The following is a 21,010-nucleotide window of genomic DNA, read 5'->3' as shown; positions in this document are numbered from 1 at the left end:
ACAACAGAGTTAGTAGACAAGATCACTGCCCAAAAGGAACTTACACTCCAAAGGGAAAAAAATCCTCTAACCACAGTGGTTGTAGTGTGGTAATTTATCTTTCCTAGTTGAGAAATGTAAAGAAATCCAACTCTGAACACTCTCCTCAGTGGCTCAACTGGAACATCTTCTCCCCCCATTTTAATTCATGGCCAGGTGCAGTGAAAAGGCTCCTTCTCAGGTATCCAAGATCTTTGCCTTCCTGAAGATCTCCTCCTGTCAATGCTCTGGAAATTTGTTCTGCCTTCTGAGGACTCATGAAAAATCCCAAAACTGTCTTCCCGACAGCAGCCCCTGACCCCTTGCCTCCTTCAAAAGGTCTCTTAGAAACCCAACAATCTCGCCTGAAACCCCTTCCTCCTCCACACACGTTTGTTGTGATCCAGAGCTAAAAATGGGATTTGTATGTTTGTTCTGTAAAAACCAAGGATGGTTACATGGAAAACAATTCTCATTTATCTCCCATAATAGGTTTGTGAAGGTTCAGAGATCCTGGGGCTTTAAAAATATGGGTCATCGCCACTTACCTAGGCTGGAAAGTTTAACTCTTTAAGCCACCAGCATGACTCCAAAGCCTATTTTCATAGGCCATGGGACTATCAAAGTGCTCTGAAAGTGAGTTAATGAAATTAACCAAGTGAATTGACTTAAAACAAAAGTATCTATGGCAGAATCATTTATTACTGTTACCTACTTATAATCCCTTGGGTAACAATTTTCTTGAGAGATTTTTGACTCCTCCCCCCTGCCTGCACCAAAAATTGCTATAAAAGAGACAACATTAATCAATAAGTCCATTTTGAATTAATCATTTAATTCAGTCGTTTGGGCTTTTTAATCCTTCTCTTGCTGGTTCCCAGAGGGAGCTGGATGGGGATGAGAGTAAATTTCCCATTTCTCTGCTTTTGGGAAACAATACCTAATTGTCTATATGAAGCAGTGCTTACTTTGTTCTGGGAAAAATGCCAGGAACTGAAATACCTGCAACTCTCTCAGGCTCCCTCCACTCTAGTGAAATGTCAATTGATTAATGTCTTTTTTGGGGGGAAATCACTGTTTGCAGAACACTGTACTAAGCGCTCAGGAGAGTACAATGGAGTTGGGAGAAGCTCACTCCCCTCTGCAAACCTCCAGTAGGAGTGGGTTGGGCAAGCCAAAAGTTCCTCATTATTCCTTCTCTAGACTGTAAACTTCTTGTGTGCAGGGAATGTACCTACCAATCCTCACTGTATTGTACTCCCCCAAGTATTTAGTACAGGGCTCTGTACACAGTAAAAACTCAATAAACACAATTGATTGATTTCAGATGAGCCATGCACAGAGAGACAAATTCCTTTTAATGATTACACAGAGAGTTTGCTGGTATTGCTCTGGTCCCTCTGTATACGTGTTAGAACTCAGAAACTCTGCTCTGACCTGGTCCAGCCCAAACTGAGCATGGGGAAAAGCTTGATGTAATAAAAGATTGTCAATGCCCTCAACTGCTCTTTCTGATGAGTTTGCTGCTACCATAGCAACCAGCTTTTAATTTTCTGTGTGGGGATGGAAAGGGGGCTGGGCCATTTTTAGGGGTGATGAAAACTGGGATAGAACATACCTCAAAGAGGTAATAAGCCAGAAAACCATCTCTTTGGATCTTTTCATCCCTGATTGAAAACTTTCAATGACTGTGTCCTTTGTTTAGCAATTTAGAATTTATATGTGGTAAACACTGTGCTAAGCAGTAGGGTAAAATAGAGAAGCAGTGTGGCTTAGTGGAAAGAGCCTGGGCTTGGGAGTCAGAGGACGTGGGTTCTAATCCTGGCTCCACCATTTGTCCGCTGTGTGACCTTGGGCAAGTCACTTAACTTATCTGTGCCTCAGTTACCTCATCTGTAAAATGGGGATTAAGACTGTGAACCCCACGTGGGACAACCTGATTACCTTGTACCCATACCAGTGCTTAGAACAGTGCTTGGCACATAGTAAGCGCTTAAATACCATCATTATTATTATTATCATTATAAATGAATCAGAATAGCCTCAGTCCCTGTCCTACATGAAGTTCATAGACTGAAGGTGGGGGAAGAGAACAGTTATTTAATCCCCATTTTAGAGATGAAGAAACTGAGGTCGGGAGTCGGGATTAGAACCCAGGCCACCTGACTCCTAGGCCTGTGCTCTTTCCACTGGGCCACATTGAGCTTGAGCCCTTTATCCAATTAGAGCCAAATACTTATGAATAGTAAGATTAATTCAATAAAGTTTTGGATTCCTCTATGAACTTCCCACGATAGTCCAAAATCGTTAGAGCAGGGACTCTCTATTTAAGTTCCTTCAATGATTAGTATTAATTATAACCACAACAATACCACCTCGAATTTGTATAACACTTCTATTTTTTTTCCAAAAAGCACTTTCCCATTACTTATCTGCATCCCTCCAGACTGCAAGCTCGTTGTGGGCAGGGGACATGTCTACCAACTCTGTTATAGTGTACTCTCCCAAACACTTAGTACAGTATTCTCCACACAGTAAGAGCTCTCTAAATACCCTTGAGGTCGAGAGAGGCAGATATTATTCTTTCTATCCAGATGAGGAAATTGAAAACTCAAAGAGGGTAAGTGACTCGTGACTCAGTGGAAAGAACACGGGCTTGGGAATCAAAGGTCATGGGTTCTAATCCCAGCTCTGCCACTTGTCAGCTGTGACTTTGGGCAAGTCACAACTTCTCTGTGCCTCAGTTACCTCATCTGTAAAATGGGTATTAAGACTGTAGCCCCACATGGGATACCTGATTACATTGTATCAACCTCAGTGCTTAGAACAGTGCTTGGCACATAGTAAGAGCTTAACAGATAGTATCACTATTATTCATTCAATCGTATTTATTGAGTGTGTAGTGTTAGCAGAGCACTGTACTAAGCACTCATGCACAGTATGCCGGTGGTAGACCTGAGACTAGAACCCATACTTTCAGAGCCCGGTCTTTTACACTAGATCCCTCTGGCTGGAGGTGAATGTTCATCCTTTCAAAGCTGGACATTCCCTTCTGCATCGAGAGAAAGTTCACAGAGCCATTAAGGGCATTTTGTCTGGCTTTTATGCCCTGGGGTCTACTGCTCAACCCTGCACTGCAAACAACAGAGCACCATTAACAATCTTTTTACCCCACAGGAGCTAGATAAAAAGGAGAAACCCTGTGTGCCTGGGAAAATCCAACTCACTCTTCTGACTTTGAAATGTACTTCCATCAATTCACTAAACTGGCAAGCAAATCAAAAGGACCCAGAGAAAATGGAGGAGGTTATTTTGACGAAAAACATTTACTCAAGTGACACATTTAGAAATGATTGGAGACATTTAGAGAAGCAGCGTGGCTTAGTGGAAAGAGCCTGGGCTTGGGAGTCAGAGGTCATGGGTTCAATTCCCGGCTCCGCCGCTTGTCAGCTGTGTGACTTTGGACAAGTCACTTCACTTCTCTGGGCCTCAGTTACCTCATCTGTAAAATGGGGATTGACTGTGAGCCCCCCGTGGGACAACCTGATCACTTTGTAGCCTCTCCAGCGCTTAGAACAGCGCTTTGCACATAATAAGCGCTTAACAAATGCCATTATTATTATTATTATTATATGATTCCCATGAAGAGGAGGTGAATCAGGAGATGAATAAAGCTAGCTCAGCAGGCATTTTGCACAGTTCTTACTTTTGTACATCTTGGTCAGTTCCGAGGTGAACTACAGTAAGGGTGATGTGAAGTGTCTGGACAGAAATCAGTGCTTTCAGCAGTTCAGGATCCTTGGTGTATATAAGTTCCTGTACATTTTCAATATTATTCAAAATCTACAAAGCAATAGATGAGAAGAAATAGCTTAGGCAGAGTCAGTAAATGGAACCTCCTAGTTAGTCAAGTCAGTCGATTATATTTATTGACTGCAAAATCTCCACTTTACATGTGCTAGATAATATCTATGATTCTGTCCTTTGTTCTGGATACCATTCATTCATTCAATCGTACTTATTGAGCACTTACTGTGTGCAGAGCACTGTACTAAGCACTTACCATCTAGATCTAGGTCCCAGTTTTAGTCAAATAAAATATAACGGTATTTATTCATCATTTACTATGTGCCAAGCACTGGGATAAGCACTTGGGTAGGTACAAAATAATCAGATCATACACTGTCCTGGTCCCACAGTGGGATTCGCAAACAGAGGAAGGGAGAACAGATATTTAAACCCCCATTTTACAGAGGAGAAAACTGAAGGCTGAGAGGTTAAGTGACTTATCCAAGGTAACAGAGTAGGCCATTAGCAGAGTTAGCATAAAAACCTGCGTCTCCTGACTTCTAAGCTCGGACTATCTCTAGCTTATAAAGCATTCTAATTTCAATTTTAGATGCATACCATGAAGTCTCCTTTCAGGTGGGGATTGCATTACTGCAGAGGCCTGTGTTAAGGAGAATATATCTAGTAACAGTCATTTCATCATACTGCAGTGTTGTTGTCCTTAGGCTTTAGCCAAAAAGTCCTGCATATTTAAAAAAATATGCATATCCTTCTCAAAGTACTGTATTCTTTCATGCTGAATCATCGATTGCGTTCCATGCCCAGGAGGAATGTGACTGGCAGGATGATAGAGTGAGTGGTGTTCCCTGCTGTGTGGCCTTGAGTAAATCACTTCACTGATCTGGGCCTCAGTTTCCTCATCTGTAAAATGGGAATAAAATACTTTTCTCAATCCCTCTTAAGCCTTGAGCCCAGTGGGACAGAGACTGTGTCCAGTCTGCTCATAATGTTTCTACCTCAGCATTCATGCAGTTTGGTACATAGCATGCATTTAACCTCCTGACATCTCTATCTGAATGTCTGCCTGCCATCTAAAACTCAATATGTCCAAGACTGAACTCCTTATCTGCCCTCCCAAACCCTGCCCTCTCCCTGACTTTCCCATCACTGTAGTCGGCACTGCCAACCTTCCTGTCTCACAAGCCTGCAAACTTGGTGTCATCCTCGACTCTGCTCTCTTGTTCACCCCTCACATCCAATCCATCACCAAAATCTGATGGCCTCACCTCCGCAACATCGCCAAGATCCGCCCTTTCCTCCCCATCCAAACCGCTACCCTGCTCATTCAATCTCTCATCCTATCCCTACTGGATTATTGCATCAGCCTCCTCTCTAACCTCCCATCCTCCTGTCTCTCCCCACTTCAGTCTATACTTCATGCTGCTGCCCGGATCATCTCTGTGCAGAAACACTCTGGGCATGTTACTCCCCTCCTCAAAAATCTCCAGTGGCTACCAGTCAACCTACGCATCAGGCAAAAACTCCTCACTTTCAGCTTCAAGGCTCTCCATCACCTTGCCCCCTCCTACCTCACCTCCCTTCTTTCCTTCTACAGCCCAGCCCGTACCCTCCGCTCCTCTTCCGCTAGCCTCCTCAATGTGCCTCATTCTCACCTGTCCCACCATCGACCCCCGGCCCACATCCTCCCCCTGGCCTGGAATGCCTTCCCTCCGTACATCCACCAAGCTAGCTCTCTTCCTCCCTTCAAAGCCCTACTGAGAGCTCACCTCCTCCAGGAGGGCTTCCCAGACTGAGCCCCCACCTTCCTCTCCTCCTTCCCCTCCCCACAGCACCTGTATATATGTTTGTACAGATTTATTACTCTATTTTACTTGTACATATTTACTATTCTATTTATTTTATTTTGTTAATATGTTTTGTTTTGTTATCTGTCTCCCCCTTCTAGACTGTGAACCCATTGTTGGGTAGGGACAGTCTCTATATGTTGTCAACTTGTACTTCCCAAGCGCTTAGTACAGTGCTCTGCACACAGTAAGCACTCAATAAATATGATTGAATCAATGAATGAATTTAACTGAGACCATAATGATCATTCTTAGCAAACCACTAGCACAAATAACTCCCTGCAATTTCTCAGTCCTGAAGTGCATCCCTTCTTCTCAATGGGAGACTTCATCACCATTATCGTCATAACCACAACTGTGGTATTTGTTCATTCATTCATTCAATCGTATCTACTGACTGCTTACTGTATGCAGAGAAGTGCTTGGGAAGGTACAATTCTGCAATAAAGACAGACAATAATAATAATAATAATGACGATGATGATGGCATTTATTAAGCGCTTACTATGTGCAAAGCAGTGTTCTAAGTGCTGGACAGTCTCTGTACAGGATGAGCTCACAGTCTAGAGGGGTGAGATAGACATCAATAAATAGACACACATCAATATAAATTAAATTTTAGATATATACATAAGTGCTATGGGGCAGGGAGAGGGGGGAAGAGCAAAGGGAGCAAGTCAGGGTGATGCTGAAGGGAGTTGGAGATGAGGAAAAGGGGGCTTAGTCTGGGTAGGCCTCCTGAAGGAGGTGAGCTCTCAGTAAGGCTTTGAAGAGGGGAAGAGAGCCAGTTTGGCGGATTTTAGGAGGGAGGGGAGAAAAAGGGGGCTGAGTCTGAGAAGGCCTCTTGGAGAATATTTGCCTTCAGTAAGGCTTTGAATTGGGGGAGAGAGAGCAATTGTTTGGCAGATTTTAGGAGGGAGGGCATTCCAGGCCAAAGGTAAGATGTGGGCCAGGGGTTGGCGAGGAGACAGGTGAGAATGAGGCACTGTGAGAATCAATCAATCAGTCGTATTTATTGAGCGCTTACTGTGTGCAGAGCACTGTACCAAGTGCTTGGGAAGTACAAGCTGGCAACATATAGAGACAGTCCCTAACCAACAGTGGGCTCACAGTCTAGAAGGTTAGTACCAGTGGAGTGAAGTGTGCAGGCTGCGTTGTGTTTGTTCAAGTGCTTACTGTGTGCTATGCACTGTACTAAGCACTGAGATAGATACAAGCAAACAGTGTTGGACACAATCCCTGCCCTGCATGGGGCTCACAGTCTTAATCCTTATTTTACAAATGAGGTAACTGGGGCACAGAGAAGTGAAGTGACAAGTGACACAGCAGACAAGTGGCAGAGCCCGTATTAGAAGCCATAACCTTCAGGCTCTCAGGCCCATGCTCTAGCCACTAGGCCATGCTGCTTCTTCTGGAAGGGAATGTGTCTGTTTATTGTTATGTTGTACTCTCCTAAGTGCTAAGAACAGTAAGTATACACTGTAAGCCCTCAATAAATACAATGAATGAAGACTATTAATCCTGGTCTTGCAGGCCTGGATAATTCAGAATACATCAAACCCAGTTCTCGTAGCATATCTATAAATTATAAATCATATGATTATTTATTTTTATTAATGCCTGTCTCCCCCTCTAGACTGTAAACTCGTTGTGGGCAGAGAATGTGTCTGCCAACCTTGTTGTGTTGTATTCTCCAAAGGGCATAGAACAGTGCTGTGCACATCAAAAGAGAAGCAGCGTGGCTCAGTGGAAAGAGTCACTTTGGACTCCACTGTGCCATAATCAGTGGGCTTTGGAGTCAGAGGTCATGGGTTCAAATCCCGACTCTGCCAATTGTTAGCTTTGTGACTTTGGGCAAGTCACTTAACTTCTCTGTGCCTCAGTTACCTCATCTGTAAAATGGGGATTAAGACTGTGAGCCCCTGTGGGACAACCTGATCACCTTGTAACCTTCCCAGCACTTAGAATAGTGCTTGGCACATAGTAAGCACTTAATAAATGCCAACATTATTATTATTATCAAAAGCACTCAATAAATACCATCGACTGATCCGGTTTCAAGAGATGCACACAATCCCTTTCCCTAATCTAAGGGAGGAGAAATTTCCAATCCTCTGACAAGCAGTTCATATAACACATCTGTAAGGCCCAGAAGACCGTCACCACAGATTCCAAAAGCAAGATCTTGCCTCCTTGATACGTCCTCTAAAAACCAGATGAAATGACCACTTCCTCATCTAGACATAAAGGAAAAGTGTCAGTCTAGGCTGAAAACTCAGCGTTAATTTTGTTAACATTAGTTTAAAATTCAAGAGTAAATACTTTTTTGCAACCCATTAGCATTGTTTTTGAAATGAATTTGACATTAATGATCTCTTTTTAAAGTCAAAAATATGTTGAAATAAAGTGTGTAGTGCAAGGGAATTATTAATGTAAGTCTTGATGCAGTTGTCTGTTAATAGACTATTGAAATTGAACAGCATTTCCATAATTCATTTTATGTCAGTTTCCAATTATAAATGTGGTCCCAGATGAAAATGTTATTTTTAAGAATAATCAAGTGCAAGCTATATCTCACTTGGATGAATGTGTTATTTTCAGAGACGATTCATTTCTGTTGCATGGCCAATATTTGGCTATTTTAACTTTGCAACTTACCTCTCTTTATACCTTGGAGTCCACAGTGGAAGAAGAAGCATAATCAATGAGGATTTTTAAGCCAATGTTCCCAGGGAAGTCAGTCTATCGTATTTATTGAGTGCTTACTGTTTGCAGAGCACTATACTAAGCACTAGGGAGAGTACAGTATGCAATAAACTGACACAATCCTTCTCACAACAAGTTAACAGTCTAGAGGAAGCCAGTGAACTAAAACTTGCCGACTTTGGTCTCAGAGTCTCTTTTTTTAAAAAAAATGGTATTTGTTGAACATTTATGTACCAGTCACTCTACTAAGTGCTGGAGAATATTGAAGATAATCAGGTAGACACAATCCCTGTCTCCCTTGGGGGTTCCAGTCCCCCTCTATGCTGCAGGCTGAATCCAGCACTGTTTGGATTCATGCAGACCCTCCTATCACCTTTGAATCCCTCCTGCATCTACTCTCAATCAGTCATATTTATTGAGCACTTACTTTGCACAGAGCACTGTACTAAGCACTTGGGAAAGTACAATATAACAGATACATTCCCAGCCCACAATGAGCTTACAATCTCAAGATGCCCAAGTATGTGTGATACTTTGAAATAAGGATAGACCTCAGTAAGGTCAACCTCACCCAAGTCATTCCTGTATTGTGCAATCTGGGCATGGGACTCTTCAAACTGCTATTTTGAGGGGCTATTTTGTAGGCGATCTGGAGATCCAAAAAGCTGGGCAACTCACCCATCCCATTTGTCATCCACTGGCTAGGTCTCAAAGGTTGGACCTGAAAGAGGAATGTGCGGTAAGTGGTTGTGAAGTTACCTGAGCCCTCTATGAGGTGGTCTGGGTTGAGACTCTTGGCTTGTCTTCCCCTTTCATGTTTTGCCAAGAGCCCAAATTCTATCTATTCCATTGAGAAAGAGTGTGGCCAGGTGGAAAGAGTGTGGGTCGAGTGGTCCAAGGATCTGGGTTCTAATCCTGACTCTGCCACTGTCCCGCTGTGTGACCTTAGTATAGTGCTCTGCCTACAGTAAGTGCTCAGTAAATGTGGTTGAAGGAATGAATGACCTTGGGCAAACTTTTCTGTGTTTCAGTATACTTTTCTGTAAAATGGGGATTCAATATCCATTCTCCTTCCCTCAGACTACGAGCCCCATGAGGGAAGGGGACTGTGTCTCATTTAATTGTACTGTAGCTACCTCAATGCTTAGTGCAGGGCTTGGCATGTAGTAAGAGCTTGGCAAATGGCACAATTATTATTATTATCTCCAAAAGGAGCTGAGGAAAATGGATAATTGGTCACATCATTCATAGGAACAGGCTCTGTCCCATGATTCACAACTTAAGGAAGCTTAAATTGCTCCAAATGTCTTTAAACCTCCATAGGAATCAGTCTTGATAACAAAGAACTTCATTAGTCTTATTAAAAATGAACTCACTGAATATTTATTTTTGGGACTTGCTTAGGTTTCCAAACAACACAGACAATTGGCTCTGAAGTCTCTTTCCATCTCAAATGAAACTTTAAGCTAATAAAAAAAAAATCCAAACCCCACATGATGAAAACCCGGCAGATATTAATGAGTGAAGAAACGGAGAATTTAGAAAATATTTCATAATGATGGAGGCCTGAAAGCAAAAAGACTTGTATTTAATATTACAATGCTGATGTTACTGAACTAAGTCCCCCAGAAAAGAACCATCTTGGAACCACCTTACCTCTAATTTTCTGTTCTATGCTTTCATACCAAGAAGCAGCGTTGCCTAGTAGAAAGTGCATGGGTCTGGAATCAGAGGACCTGGGTTCTAATCCCAGCTCTGCCACGTGTCTGCTGTGTCTCAATTCCTTGAGCAAGTCCCTTAACTTCTCTTTGCCTCAGTTACCTCATTCATTCAATCGTATTTATTGAGTGCTTACTGTGTGCAAAGCACCTCATAAGAATAGTAATGATGGTAACAGTGCTTGGCACGTAGTAAGCGATTAACAAATACCATCATTATTATTTGTTAAGTGCTTACTTTGTGCCAAGCACTGTTCTAAATGCTAGGTCTGTCATATGGGGATTAAGATTGTGAGCCCTATGTGGGACAGGGACTGTGTCCAACCTGATTATCTTGTATCTACTCCAGATCTTAGTACAGTACTGGCACATAGTAAATGCTTAGCAAAATACATTAAAAACAAAAAAACAAATAACCTGACGACTTCATTCTCTCAGGCTGAGTTTGAAGTCGACTGATCTAAATCTGGATGATCTGGTCTTATTCCGGGTACAGGTTTAAACCATTAACTACTCTGTTCAATCACAAAACCAGATCCCTCTCTTCTATTACTTTAGTTGCAAATTTTATTTGGAACATCACTGTAGATTGGGCATCCGCATTGGCGGCAATGAATAAGACATCCTGGAATCATCGTATAATATTACACTGCCAGTAGAAGACAGTTAAGCCTTTTATGTCTGGCTGGTAGCCAGGCCTTTTAAAGAATGTAGAACAAGATAGGTGGAGGGTGAATGCATTTGCTTATAAGTAGGTTTTAAACAAACTTCTCCCAAGCCCTGCATCACTCTTTCCCTCCCAAAAGGTGGGAAGTATAGAGTTAAAGAGGCAATCTAGGAGCAGCTTTCATGTAGCAACTACAAGATGGAGAAACTTTAAAGATAAGGCCATGATCTGATTTATAGTTGGCCTTGAATTATAAAATTGAAAGATTATTACTGAAACAAACACCCACCCCAGAGCTCAAAGCACTTCAGAATAAAGACTCCCGGATCATGCAGATGGGGTAGCAGATACAGAGAGCTTATCCCGTTTTGGCTAAGTTGGCACTGCTTCTAAAATCATTATTATTAGCAAAGATAAAAACATTTTGGCTTAATTCACCAGTTGAATTTAATTCACCAAGTGCCCTGGGTCCTTGACTGGGTGTGCTCCCCTTTGCTTATTTCTTATCTCTTTATTGTTTGTTTGATATCTTATCTCATTTCCTTTCCTCCCTGCCTCTTGTGCTTGCTAATTACTCAGAGCTGGTCTACTTTGATTTTTCAGGCATCAGAAAGATGATGTTGAGTAGTAGTTATTATTTTCACCAACCTTCCTACTCTTCCCAGAAGGTTTCACTGAGGAGCTCAATGGGAAATATTGGCAGCTGTGATGTTAATAATAATAATGACAATAATATTTAAGTGCTTACTGCATTTCAAGCACTGTGCTAAGTATTCATTCATTCAATCGTACTTATTGAGCAGTTATTGCATGCCAAGCACTGTACTAAGTGTTTGGGAGAGTACAAGATAACAATAAACAGACACATTTTGGAGTAGAAACAGGAAAATCAAATCAGACGCAGCCTCTGTCCCTCACAAAGTTCACAGTTGAAGGTGAGGAGGAGAACAAGCATTGAATCCCTATTTTACAGATGAGAAAACTGAGATGTATAAATTATTATTAGTAATAATAATAATAATAATTGTGGTATTTGTTAGGCACTTACTATGTGTCAGGCACTATACTAAGCTCGGGAGTGGATACAAGCAGATCGGGTTGCAGAAAGTCCCTGTTATTCATTCTATCTTATTTATTAAGAGCTTATGGTGTGCAGAGCACTGTACCAAGCACTTGGGAGAGTACAGTACAATAATAAACAGTCACACTCCCTGCCCACAATGAACTTACTACAGTCTGTCCCCTGTGGGACTCAGTCTCAATCCCCTTTTACAGATGAGGTAACTGAGGCCCAGAAAAATGAAGTGACTTGCCCAAGGTCACACAGAAGGCAAGTGGTGGAGCCGGGATTAGAATTCATGACTTTCTGACTCCCTCCATGCTGTATGCACTATGCCATGCACTTCAATTAAGGAACTTGCCCAAAGTCACACAGCAGGCAAGTGGCAGAGCGAGAGGACAACCCAGGCCTTCTGATTCCCAATTTTGAGCCCTTTTCACTAGGCCATACTCCTGTAGTATTAATAACAATAATAATAGTAATAGTGGTATTTGTTAAGGCTAACTGTGGGTCAAACACTGTACTAAGCATTGGGATTAATACAACATAGACTGGATTAAGTCCCTGATTCCAAATGGGCCTCACAATCTTCCTTTAAAAAAAAAAGAAAAAGGAAGAGTTTGAGAGGGGAAAGATTTCTTGAGTGCCTTCCATCAATAATTCTCCAAGAATGCAGTGCCTGTACAGTAACTGTAAAATGAACTCTAAGGAAATGATTAAAACCCTTTGGGATATGACCCTATTTACATTTGATCCTGAAATCACAGAATATCTCTTTTGAAAGCAAAATTCCCTGGGCATGAACGAGTCATTCCAACTGCTCAGGAAACAAAGTGAGGAAGTCATTTGAGGGGGCTTCACTTTTCCTGCCCTGCTTGGACTGCCCTTAACACAACATCTAAGGGGACAGAACATCACTAAAATCTGCCCTTTCCTTTCCATCCCAACTGCTACCATGTTATTACAGTCACTTATCCTATCCCTCCTGGATTGCTACATCAGCCTCCTTGCTGAGCTCCCAGCCTCCTGTCTCTTCCCACTCCAGTCCATACTTCACTCTGCTGTCCAGATCAGTTTTCTACAAAATCGTTCAGGATATGTCACCCTGCTCCCCCCAAAACTCCAGTGGTTTCCCATCCACAACCACATCAAATAAAAACTCCTCACCAATGGCTTTAAAGCACTCTATCACCTTGTCCCCTCCTACCTAACTTCGCTACTCTCATTCTACAGCCCAGTCCACACACTAGGCTCTACTAGTGCTAACCTTCTCACCGTGCCTCCATCTCGCTGCCCATCCCTAGTCCACATCCTGCCTCTGGCCTGGAACTTCCCTCCTCAAATCTGACAGACAATTACTCTCCTCTGCTTCAAAGCCTCAGTGAAGGCACATCTCATCCAAAAGGCCTTCCCAGATTAGGGCCCCCCTTTCTCCTTCTCCAACTCCCTTCTCTGCTGCTCTGACTTGCTCCCTTTGTTTTTCCCCCTTCCCCATGTCATGGCATTTATGTACATATCTGCAATTTATTTATTCATATTGATGTCTGTCTCCCCCATCTAGACTGCAAGCTCACTGTGGACAGGGAATGTATCTGTTTATTGTTGTATTGTACTCTCTCAAGCACCTAATACAGTGCTGTGCACACAGTAGGCGCTCAATAAATATGATTGAACAGAACAGAAAGCAGGACCTGGGATGGATTGCTCAGTAGATAGAGGGAAGCTACAAAGGAACTCACCACAAACTGAAAGATAAATAATGAATGAATTCCTTCAGGCATGGCGGTTACAGAAAATGATTGGGTCCTAGGAAACATTTGCAGCGATATTGGAAACTGGTGTATTCCTATTGGTTCTCTTTTCTAAAGTCAGTTTTAAAAACAGAAATCATACTCCATGTGCGTTTTGCATTTAAAAACCTACCACACACCGCATAGCTCAGGGATTGGCTTCAAGGCCAGGAGAAGAAGGATTAAGACTGAAAAGTAGGGTGACTTTGCAAGGAAAGAGCAGGGACTATTAATTATTTTTTGGAGGATGACAGGAGATTGGGATCGTGGAGGTACTGCCAAGTAAGAAGCATGGCTGGGAGGCAGTGCAGATGCATAGTATATGGAAATAGAAGCCTTGGTAGAAATAAAAGGGCCACCACAGAATCTACAAACTAATATTCTCTTAAAGACCAAGATATTTTTAAAAGAGGCTCCTTGTGGGTAGGAACAGAGCATGGGCTTGGGTGTCAGAGGACATGGGTTCTAATACCAGCTCCGCCGCTTGTCTCCTGTGTGACCTTGGGCAAACCATTAAACTTCTCTGTGCCTCAGTTACCTCATCTGTAAAATGGGGATTAAGACTGTGAGCCCCACGTGGGACAACCTGATTACCTTGAACTACCCCAGTGCTTAGAATGGTGCTTGGCACATAGTAAGCGCTTAACAAGTAAGCGCTTTTTCCTCTCCTCCTCCCCATCCTCTCTGCCCTACCTCCTTCCCCTCCCCACAGCACCTGTATATATGTTTGTACAGATTTATTGCTCTATTTTACTTGTACATATTTACTATTCTATTTATTTTGTTAATGATGTGCATTTAGCTTTATTTCTATTCATTCTGATGACTTGACACCTGTCCACATGTTTTGTTTTGTTGTCTGTCTCCCCCTTCTAGACTGTGAGCCCGTTGTTGGGTAGGGACCATCTCTATATGTTGCCAACTTGTTCTTCCCAAGCGCTTAGTACAGTGCTCTACACACAGTAAGCGGTCAATTAATATGATTGAATGAATGAATGAACAAATACCATAACTATTATTATTATCTCTATCAACTGTACTGTATTCTCCTAAGCACTTTGTACACTGCTCTGCCATAGTAAAGCACTCAGTAAATAACTGATTGGTATGGTTTGCATCTAGTGGGAGTCTCACTCATTCATTTCTATTTACTGAGCACCTACTTTATGCAGAGCACTGTACTAAGCACTTGGGAGAGTATAAGAATGAACCGACACAAGGGCTCTAACTTTCTTGGTGGAGAATCTCTCCACAGGATTTCTGCTGCTCTCTTTTCCCAAGCTGCCCTAATTCTCTTTAAAAAGGCCTTCCCCTACCTACTCTCCCCTCTGAATCACCTATGCACTTTACCTCTTAAAGCACTCTGATACTCAGCCCAGACCAACAGCAACCATGTGCATATCCTTCAACTCCCTTTCTTCTACCTGTAATTTATTTTAATGTCTGTCTCCTGCTGTAGACTAAGTTTCTTGTGGGCAGGGATTGCATCTACCTACTCCACTGCATTGTCCATTCCCAAACATTAGCACAGGGCTCGAGACATAATAAGCACTCAATCAATACCATTGATTAATTGATCTTTGGTTCTAGACTGTCTGGCTCTCCCCTCTCCTCTCCCTCCTAATTCCTTCTGTTCTCCTTCCTGCTCTTTTCCCCGCTCTCCTCCCATCTGATGTCCAATCAGAGACCTTGACCGTGACCCAGGCAGAGAGTTTCGGACAGTTAGAGAACTTACTCTGTAAAAACAAAATTTCAGTTTCTGCTTCTCCATTATCTCCCTATATTCTGTGGGTCCCCCCCACCCCCGTGGGTTAATAATAATAATAATGATGGCATTTGTTAAGCACTTACTATGGGCAAAGCACTGTTCTAAGCGCTGGGGAGGATACAAGGTGATCAGGTTGTCCCACGTGGGGCTCACAGTCTTAATCCCCATTTTACAGATGAGGGAACTGAGGCACAGAGAACTGAAGTGACTTGCCCAAAGTCACAAAGCTGACAGTTGGCGGAGCCGGGATTTGAATAATAATAATAATAATAATCAATCAATCAATCAATCAATCGTATTTATTGAGCGCTTACTATGTGCAGAGCACTGTACTAAGCGCTTGGGAAGTACAAATTGGCATCACATAGAGACAGTCCCTACCCAACAGTGGGCTCACAGTCTAAAAGGGGGAGACAGAGAACAGAACCAAACATACCAACAAAATAAAATAAGTAGGATAGAAATGTACAAGTAAAATAAATAAATAAATAAATAAATAGAGTAATAAATATGTACAACCATATATACATATATACAGGTGCTGTGGGGAAGGGAAGGAGGTAAGACGGGGGGATGGAGAGGGGGACGAGGGGAGAGGAAAGAAGGGGCTCAGTCTGGGAAGGCCTCCTGGAGGAGGTGAGCTCTCAGCAGGGCCTTGAAGGGAGGAAGAGAGCTAGCTTGGCGGATGGGCAGAGGGAGGGCATTCCAGGCCCGGGGGATGACGTGGGCCGGGGGTCGATGGCGGGACAGGCGAGAGCGAGGTACAGTGAGGAGATTAGTGGTGGAGGAGCGGAGGGTGCGGGCTGGGCAGTAGAAGGAGAGAAGGGAGGTGAGGTAGGAGGGGGCGAGGTGATGGAGAGCCTTGAAGCCCAGGGTGAGGAGTTTCTGCTTGATGCGCAGATTGATCGGTAGCCATTGGAGGTTTTTGAGGAGGGGAGTAATATGTCCAGAGCGTTTCTGGACAAAGATAATCCGGGCAGCAGCATGAAGTATGGATTGAAGTGGAGAGAGACACGAGGATGGGAGATCAGAGAGAAGGCTAGTGCAGTAGTCCAGACGGGATAGGATGAGAGCTTGAATGAGCAGGGTAGCAGTTTGGATGGAGAGGAAAGGGCGGATCTTGGCAATGTTGCGGAGCTGAGACCGGCAGGTTTTGGTGACGGCTTGGATGTGAGGGGTGAATGAGAGAGCGGAGTCGAGGATGACACCGAGGTTGCGGGCTTGTGAGACGGGAAGGATGGTAGTGCCGTCAACAGAGATGGGAAAGTTAGGGAGAGGACAAGGTTTGGGAGGGAAGACAAGGAGCTCAGTCTTCGACATGTTGAGCTTTAGGTGGCGGGCGGACATCCAGATGGAGATGTCCTGAAGGCAGGAGGAGATGCGAGCCTGGAGGGAGGGGGAGAGAGCAGGGGCAGAGATGTAGATCTGGGTGTCATCAGTGTAGAGATGATAGTTGAAGCCGTGGGAGCGAATGAGGTCACCAAGGGAGTGAGTGTAGATTGAGAACAGAAGGGGACCAAGCACTGAACCTTGGGGAACCCCCACAGTAAGAGGATGGGAGGGGGAGGAGGAGCCTGCAAAAGAGACTGAGAAAGAACGACCGGAAATGATGGCATTTATTAAGCACTTACTATGTGCAAAGCACTGTTCTAAGTGCTGGGGAGGATACAAGGTGATCAGGTTGTCCCACGTGGGGCTCACAGTCTTAATCCCCATTTTACAGATGAGGGAACTGAGGCACAGAGAACTGAAGTGACTTGCCCGAAGTCACAAAGCTGACAATTGGCGGAGCCGGGATTTGAATAACAATAATAATAATCATAATGATGGCATTTATTAAGCACTTACTATGTGTAAAGCACTGTTCTAAGCACTGGGGAGGTTACAAGGTGATCAGGTTGTCCCACGGCGGTCTCACAGTCTTAATCCCCATTTTACAGATGAGGGAACTGAGGCATAGAGAAGTTAAGTGACTTGCCCAAAGTCACACAGCTGACAATTGGCAGAGCCGAGATTTGAACCCCTGACCTCTGACTCCAAAGCCCGTGCTCCTTCCACTGAGCCATGACCTCTGACTCCCAAGCCTGTGCCCTTTCCATTGAGCCACATTGCTTCTCTGATTAGTCATTTTCAGATACGTAAGCAGATAAGGGACATTAATAAAACACCACCATCCACATCCTTGAATGTCTCTGAACTATTTAACTTTAAGGCTTTTCATCGCAACTCCCCCCAAAAGCCTGAAATGTACCATACCTGATCATTTCTTATAGGAATTGCTACAAAATAATTAGGCTTTTCCCTTGTAGGTTTTTTGGATTGCTTTTCTTTGTCTTCGTTCTGCTTCACCAAATGGCTACTTGGCTCATCCTGACTCAGGTTTTGTGGTAGATTGTCCGGCTCTTGGGACTGTTGCTGCGGTCGTGGCTTTTGCTGGGACTGCTCTGGCTGTTGCTTTGGCTGTTGTTGTGGCTGTTGCTGTGGCTGATTTTGCAACTGTTGCCGTGACTTGACCTCCTTGGCTTCGCAGCCTTGGCACAAGCCAGTTACACCCTGCAGCATTGCCCTCTCACACGGTCTGTCTTTTCCATTACAGTACTTTCTCTGCTCCATCATCTCTTCATCACCCTCCTTCTGGCAGGGTGGAGGCTGGGGCCTCCCTTCTCCCTGGCACTGGAGCTCACCCCCCATCACAGACCATTCCCGTTCGGGCAGCTCTTGCTCCTCCTCTTCTGCAGGTCGGGGTGGCTGTGTCGCTTTCCCAACCATCTTCTCTTGGATCTGCTGCTGCAGCCTGAGGACCTCTGGGACGGCTTCCTCCTGGACCTGACACTGTGGGTGCAATGTCCCCAGAATCGTATCCTCCTGCTGCGGCAGTTGCTGGAGGGCCTGCAGGACGGCCTCCCCTTGGTGGTCTCTCTGCTCCTGCAGCATCTCCTCCTCTGGCCTCTGTGGCTCCTGTGGCTGCCATGGGCCATTCCCTCTGGGAATGTTTCCTTCCAGTCTCTTTAGCTCAGCCTCTTCCTCACCTTGATCAGGCCTGGCCGAACTCTCATTTTCTCGGATTGGCCAGTGTTCATTTCCAGTCTGTGGCATTTCTGTGGTGCCCTCTTTACCTAGGCAGAAGCCCCGATGTGACAGCTCAGACACTCCTGGTTCTTGGAAAGCAGGGAGAGAAAGCTCTTGACCAACACCTTGATAGCCAAATGGACTTCCCTGGGAGCAGCTCGAGTCCTGCCTCTCTTGGTGCTGTGTGGTGACCCCCAGGCCCTTCTCCTTCAGCTGCCACTGCTGCTCTGTGACTTTCAAGTTTCTCTTTTCTTCCCCCGGCAGCAGGGCCATCGACCGTCCTTCCACTTCCCAGAAGTGCTGCTGCAACACCTTCAGAACGCCTTCCCCTTGCCACTGATGCCACAGCCTCAGCACCTTCACCACCTTCTGCTCCAGGAACTGAAGCTGCCATTTTGATTTTCCTTGGACATCTTCTTGGGACATCTCTTCCTCATGATGGATTTCTTCCTCGGTCCCACAGTCTTGGCACTTTAGGGGCTTTCCCCTGGAACCATTTTCTTGGGCAGGGACAATCAAATGAGGTCCTTCTGAATTGAGCGTGAGTTTCCAGATTTCCTCCTGACTTCCCACATCCTCCCTTTGGACCAGTGGGAGTTCTTGTCCAATCACCTTTGGGCATTGTAGGTTTGGGATCTGTTCTGGTTCAGGGCTCTTTATTGACTGATCTTTCTCAGAACTTGGGCACGGGAGCACCTTCAGAGCCTCCAGAGACTTTTTCTCCAGAATCTGATGGCATCTTGACAGGTCTGTCATCCTCACAGTCACCCCCTCATGAGGCTGCAGTTGGACCAATGGGGCAGAAGTTGGATCTTTTTGAGCGGAGTCTTTTTCCTGATGATTTCCTGCTGGATTTATTGGTTCTGCGCTTTGATGCCAAGAGAGTACTTCAGTCCCCAGAACTTCCTGCTGTGGCTGTGGACTTGAACTTAGCTCTCTATCAATCTCCACCTTCTGACCTTGATGCTTTTGCTGCTGTTCCATCACCTGCTGGTCTGTGGCCTCTGCCAGCTTTGGGATTCTGTCAGTTTGGCTAAATGGGTGATCTCCCAACTCATCCCATCTCTTCCTGGGGCTCTTGTGTGGCAGCACTTCCATCATCTCCATTTCCGTGTCCTGGCACCAGTCCGGTTGCTTCTCACCCCCATCTTCATTTAGATACAGGGTTGGGGGTTCCAGAGGGTCCTGAGCCTCATCCCGATAACCCTGGCCCATCATCTCTGGCTGCTGTACACCCGTCTTTCTTTGCCAAAATTGTTTCCGTCTCTTTCTTGATCCGAAGCCAGTTTTGATAGGAACTGAAAGATCATAAACAACATCTTGACTAACAAATTCTACCTTTAAAAGGTTCTAAGATGATAAAACCCAGAAAAAGGGGAAGGAACACAAGCTTTAGAAAATCATTAGTGCCTCGTCAGTTCTGGGAGGTTTACAGTATCAGGAAATAGAGTCTCCTAACCTACTGGGGATGCATATTATATCTGCAATTTACATTTGTAATTATATCTGTAATTAATGTATATTAATGTCTGTCTTCCACTCTAAAATGTAAGCTCATTGTGGGCAGGGAATGTGTCTGTTCATTGTTGTATTGTACTCTCCCAAGTGCTCAGTATCGTGCTTTGCACACAGCAAGTGCTCAGTAAATGCAATTTAATGAATAGCAAATCTTTTGATGCTGGGTTCAGTATTGTAAATGACCAGTGGTCTGCAGTTCTGCCTCTCTAGTCCTGCCTAGGGAAGGGGCTTTGGTTTCATGGTTCCAGGCTTCGAGGCCTAGGAGATTAAAGGAGTTGCTTAAGCCTTCATGCCTCAGCTCCTAGACTCTCCCACATGGGCCAACAATTATCATTCATTCATTCAATCATATTTATTGAGCGCTTACTGTGTGCAGAGCACTGTAGTAAGCACTTGGGAAGTACAAGTCAGAAACATATAGGGACGGTCCTTACCCAACAACGGGTTCACAGTCTAGAAGGGGGAGACAGACAACAAAACAAAACATATAGACAGGTGTCAAAATCGTCTGAACAAATAGAATTGTAGCTATATCAACCAATTGATCAATTATATTTATTGAACACTTACTATGGGCAAAATACTGTTCTAAGCACCTAGGAGAGTACAATACAACAGAATTATCAGACAGGTTCCCTGCCCACAGTGAGTTTATAATAACTGTATTTTTTAGATGCTTTACTATGTTCCAAGAATGGTCAGAGAGGCAAAAGATAATCATATCAGATGCAGTCACTGTCCCACCTGTGGCTCAGTGTCTAGGGGGTTGGGAAAACATGCCTAAAATAGTTAACTGATTTGTCCCTAGTCACAAGTGGAGGAGAAGTAGTAGAAACCAGGTCCCCTGATTAGCAGGCCCATACCCTTTCCACTAGGCCTTGCTACAGAGAGGGCAAGGCCCTAGAAGAGGGAGAGAAGAGGGCATGAGGGCCTAGACCATGAAGGCCTCTTGGAGGAGGGGAGAGTCATTGTCTGTCGAATATGAAAGGGAAGGGCGCTCCAGGACAGAGGGAGGGGGTGGGCCTGAGGTCGATGGTGAGAT

General features: G+C 44.3%; 1 protein-coding gene across 1 annotated transcript in view; it reads right to left on the bottom strand.

The window, feature by feature from the left end:
• The window catches only part of LOC119928741 (chromatin modification-related protein eaf-1-like), a 56,254-nt gene extending 36,586 nt beyond the window's left edge, over positions 1–19,668 (bottom strand). The window contains exons 1-2 of the mRNA XM_038747258.1: positions 17,638–19,668; positions 3,725–3,861 (exon numbers count right to left, since the gene is read on the bottom strand). Of these exons, the coding sequence (XP_038603186.1) occupies positions 3,725–3,861; positions 17,638–19,668 (2,168 nt within the window). The remainder of the gene's footprint in view (positions 1–3,724; positions 3,862–17,637) is intronic.
• Positions 19,669–21,010: the final 1,342 nt, after the last annotated feature.

Source organism: Tachyglossus aculeatus, chromosome 5 (assembly GCF_015852505.1).
Source record: "Tachyglossus aculeatus isolate mTacAcu1 chromosome 5, mTacAcu1.pri, whole genome shotgun sequence".
NCBI lineage: Eukaryota > Metazoa > Chordata > Mammalia > Monotremata > Tachyglossidae > Tachyglossus > Tachyglossus aculeatus.
The sequence above is the reverse complement of the archived record's forward strand: the minus strand, read 5'-3'. Positions and strand labels throughout refer to the sequence as shown.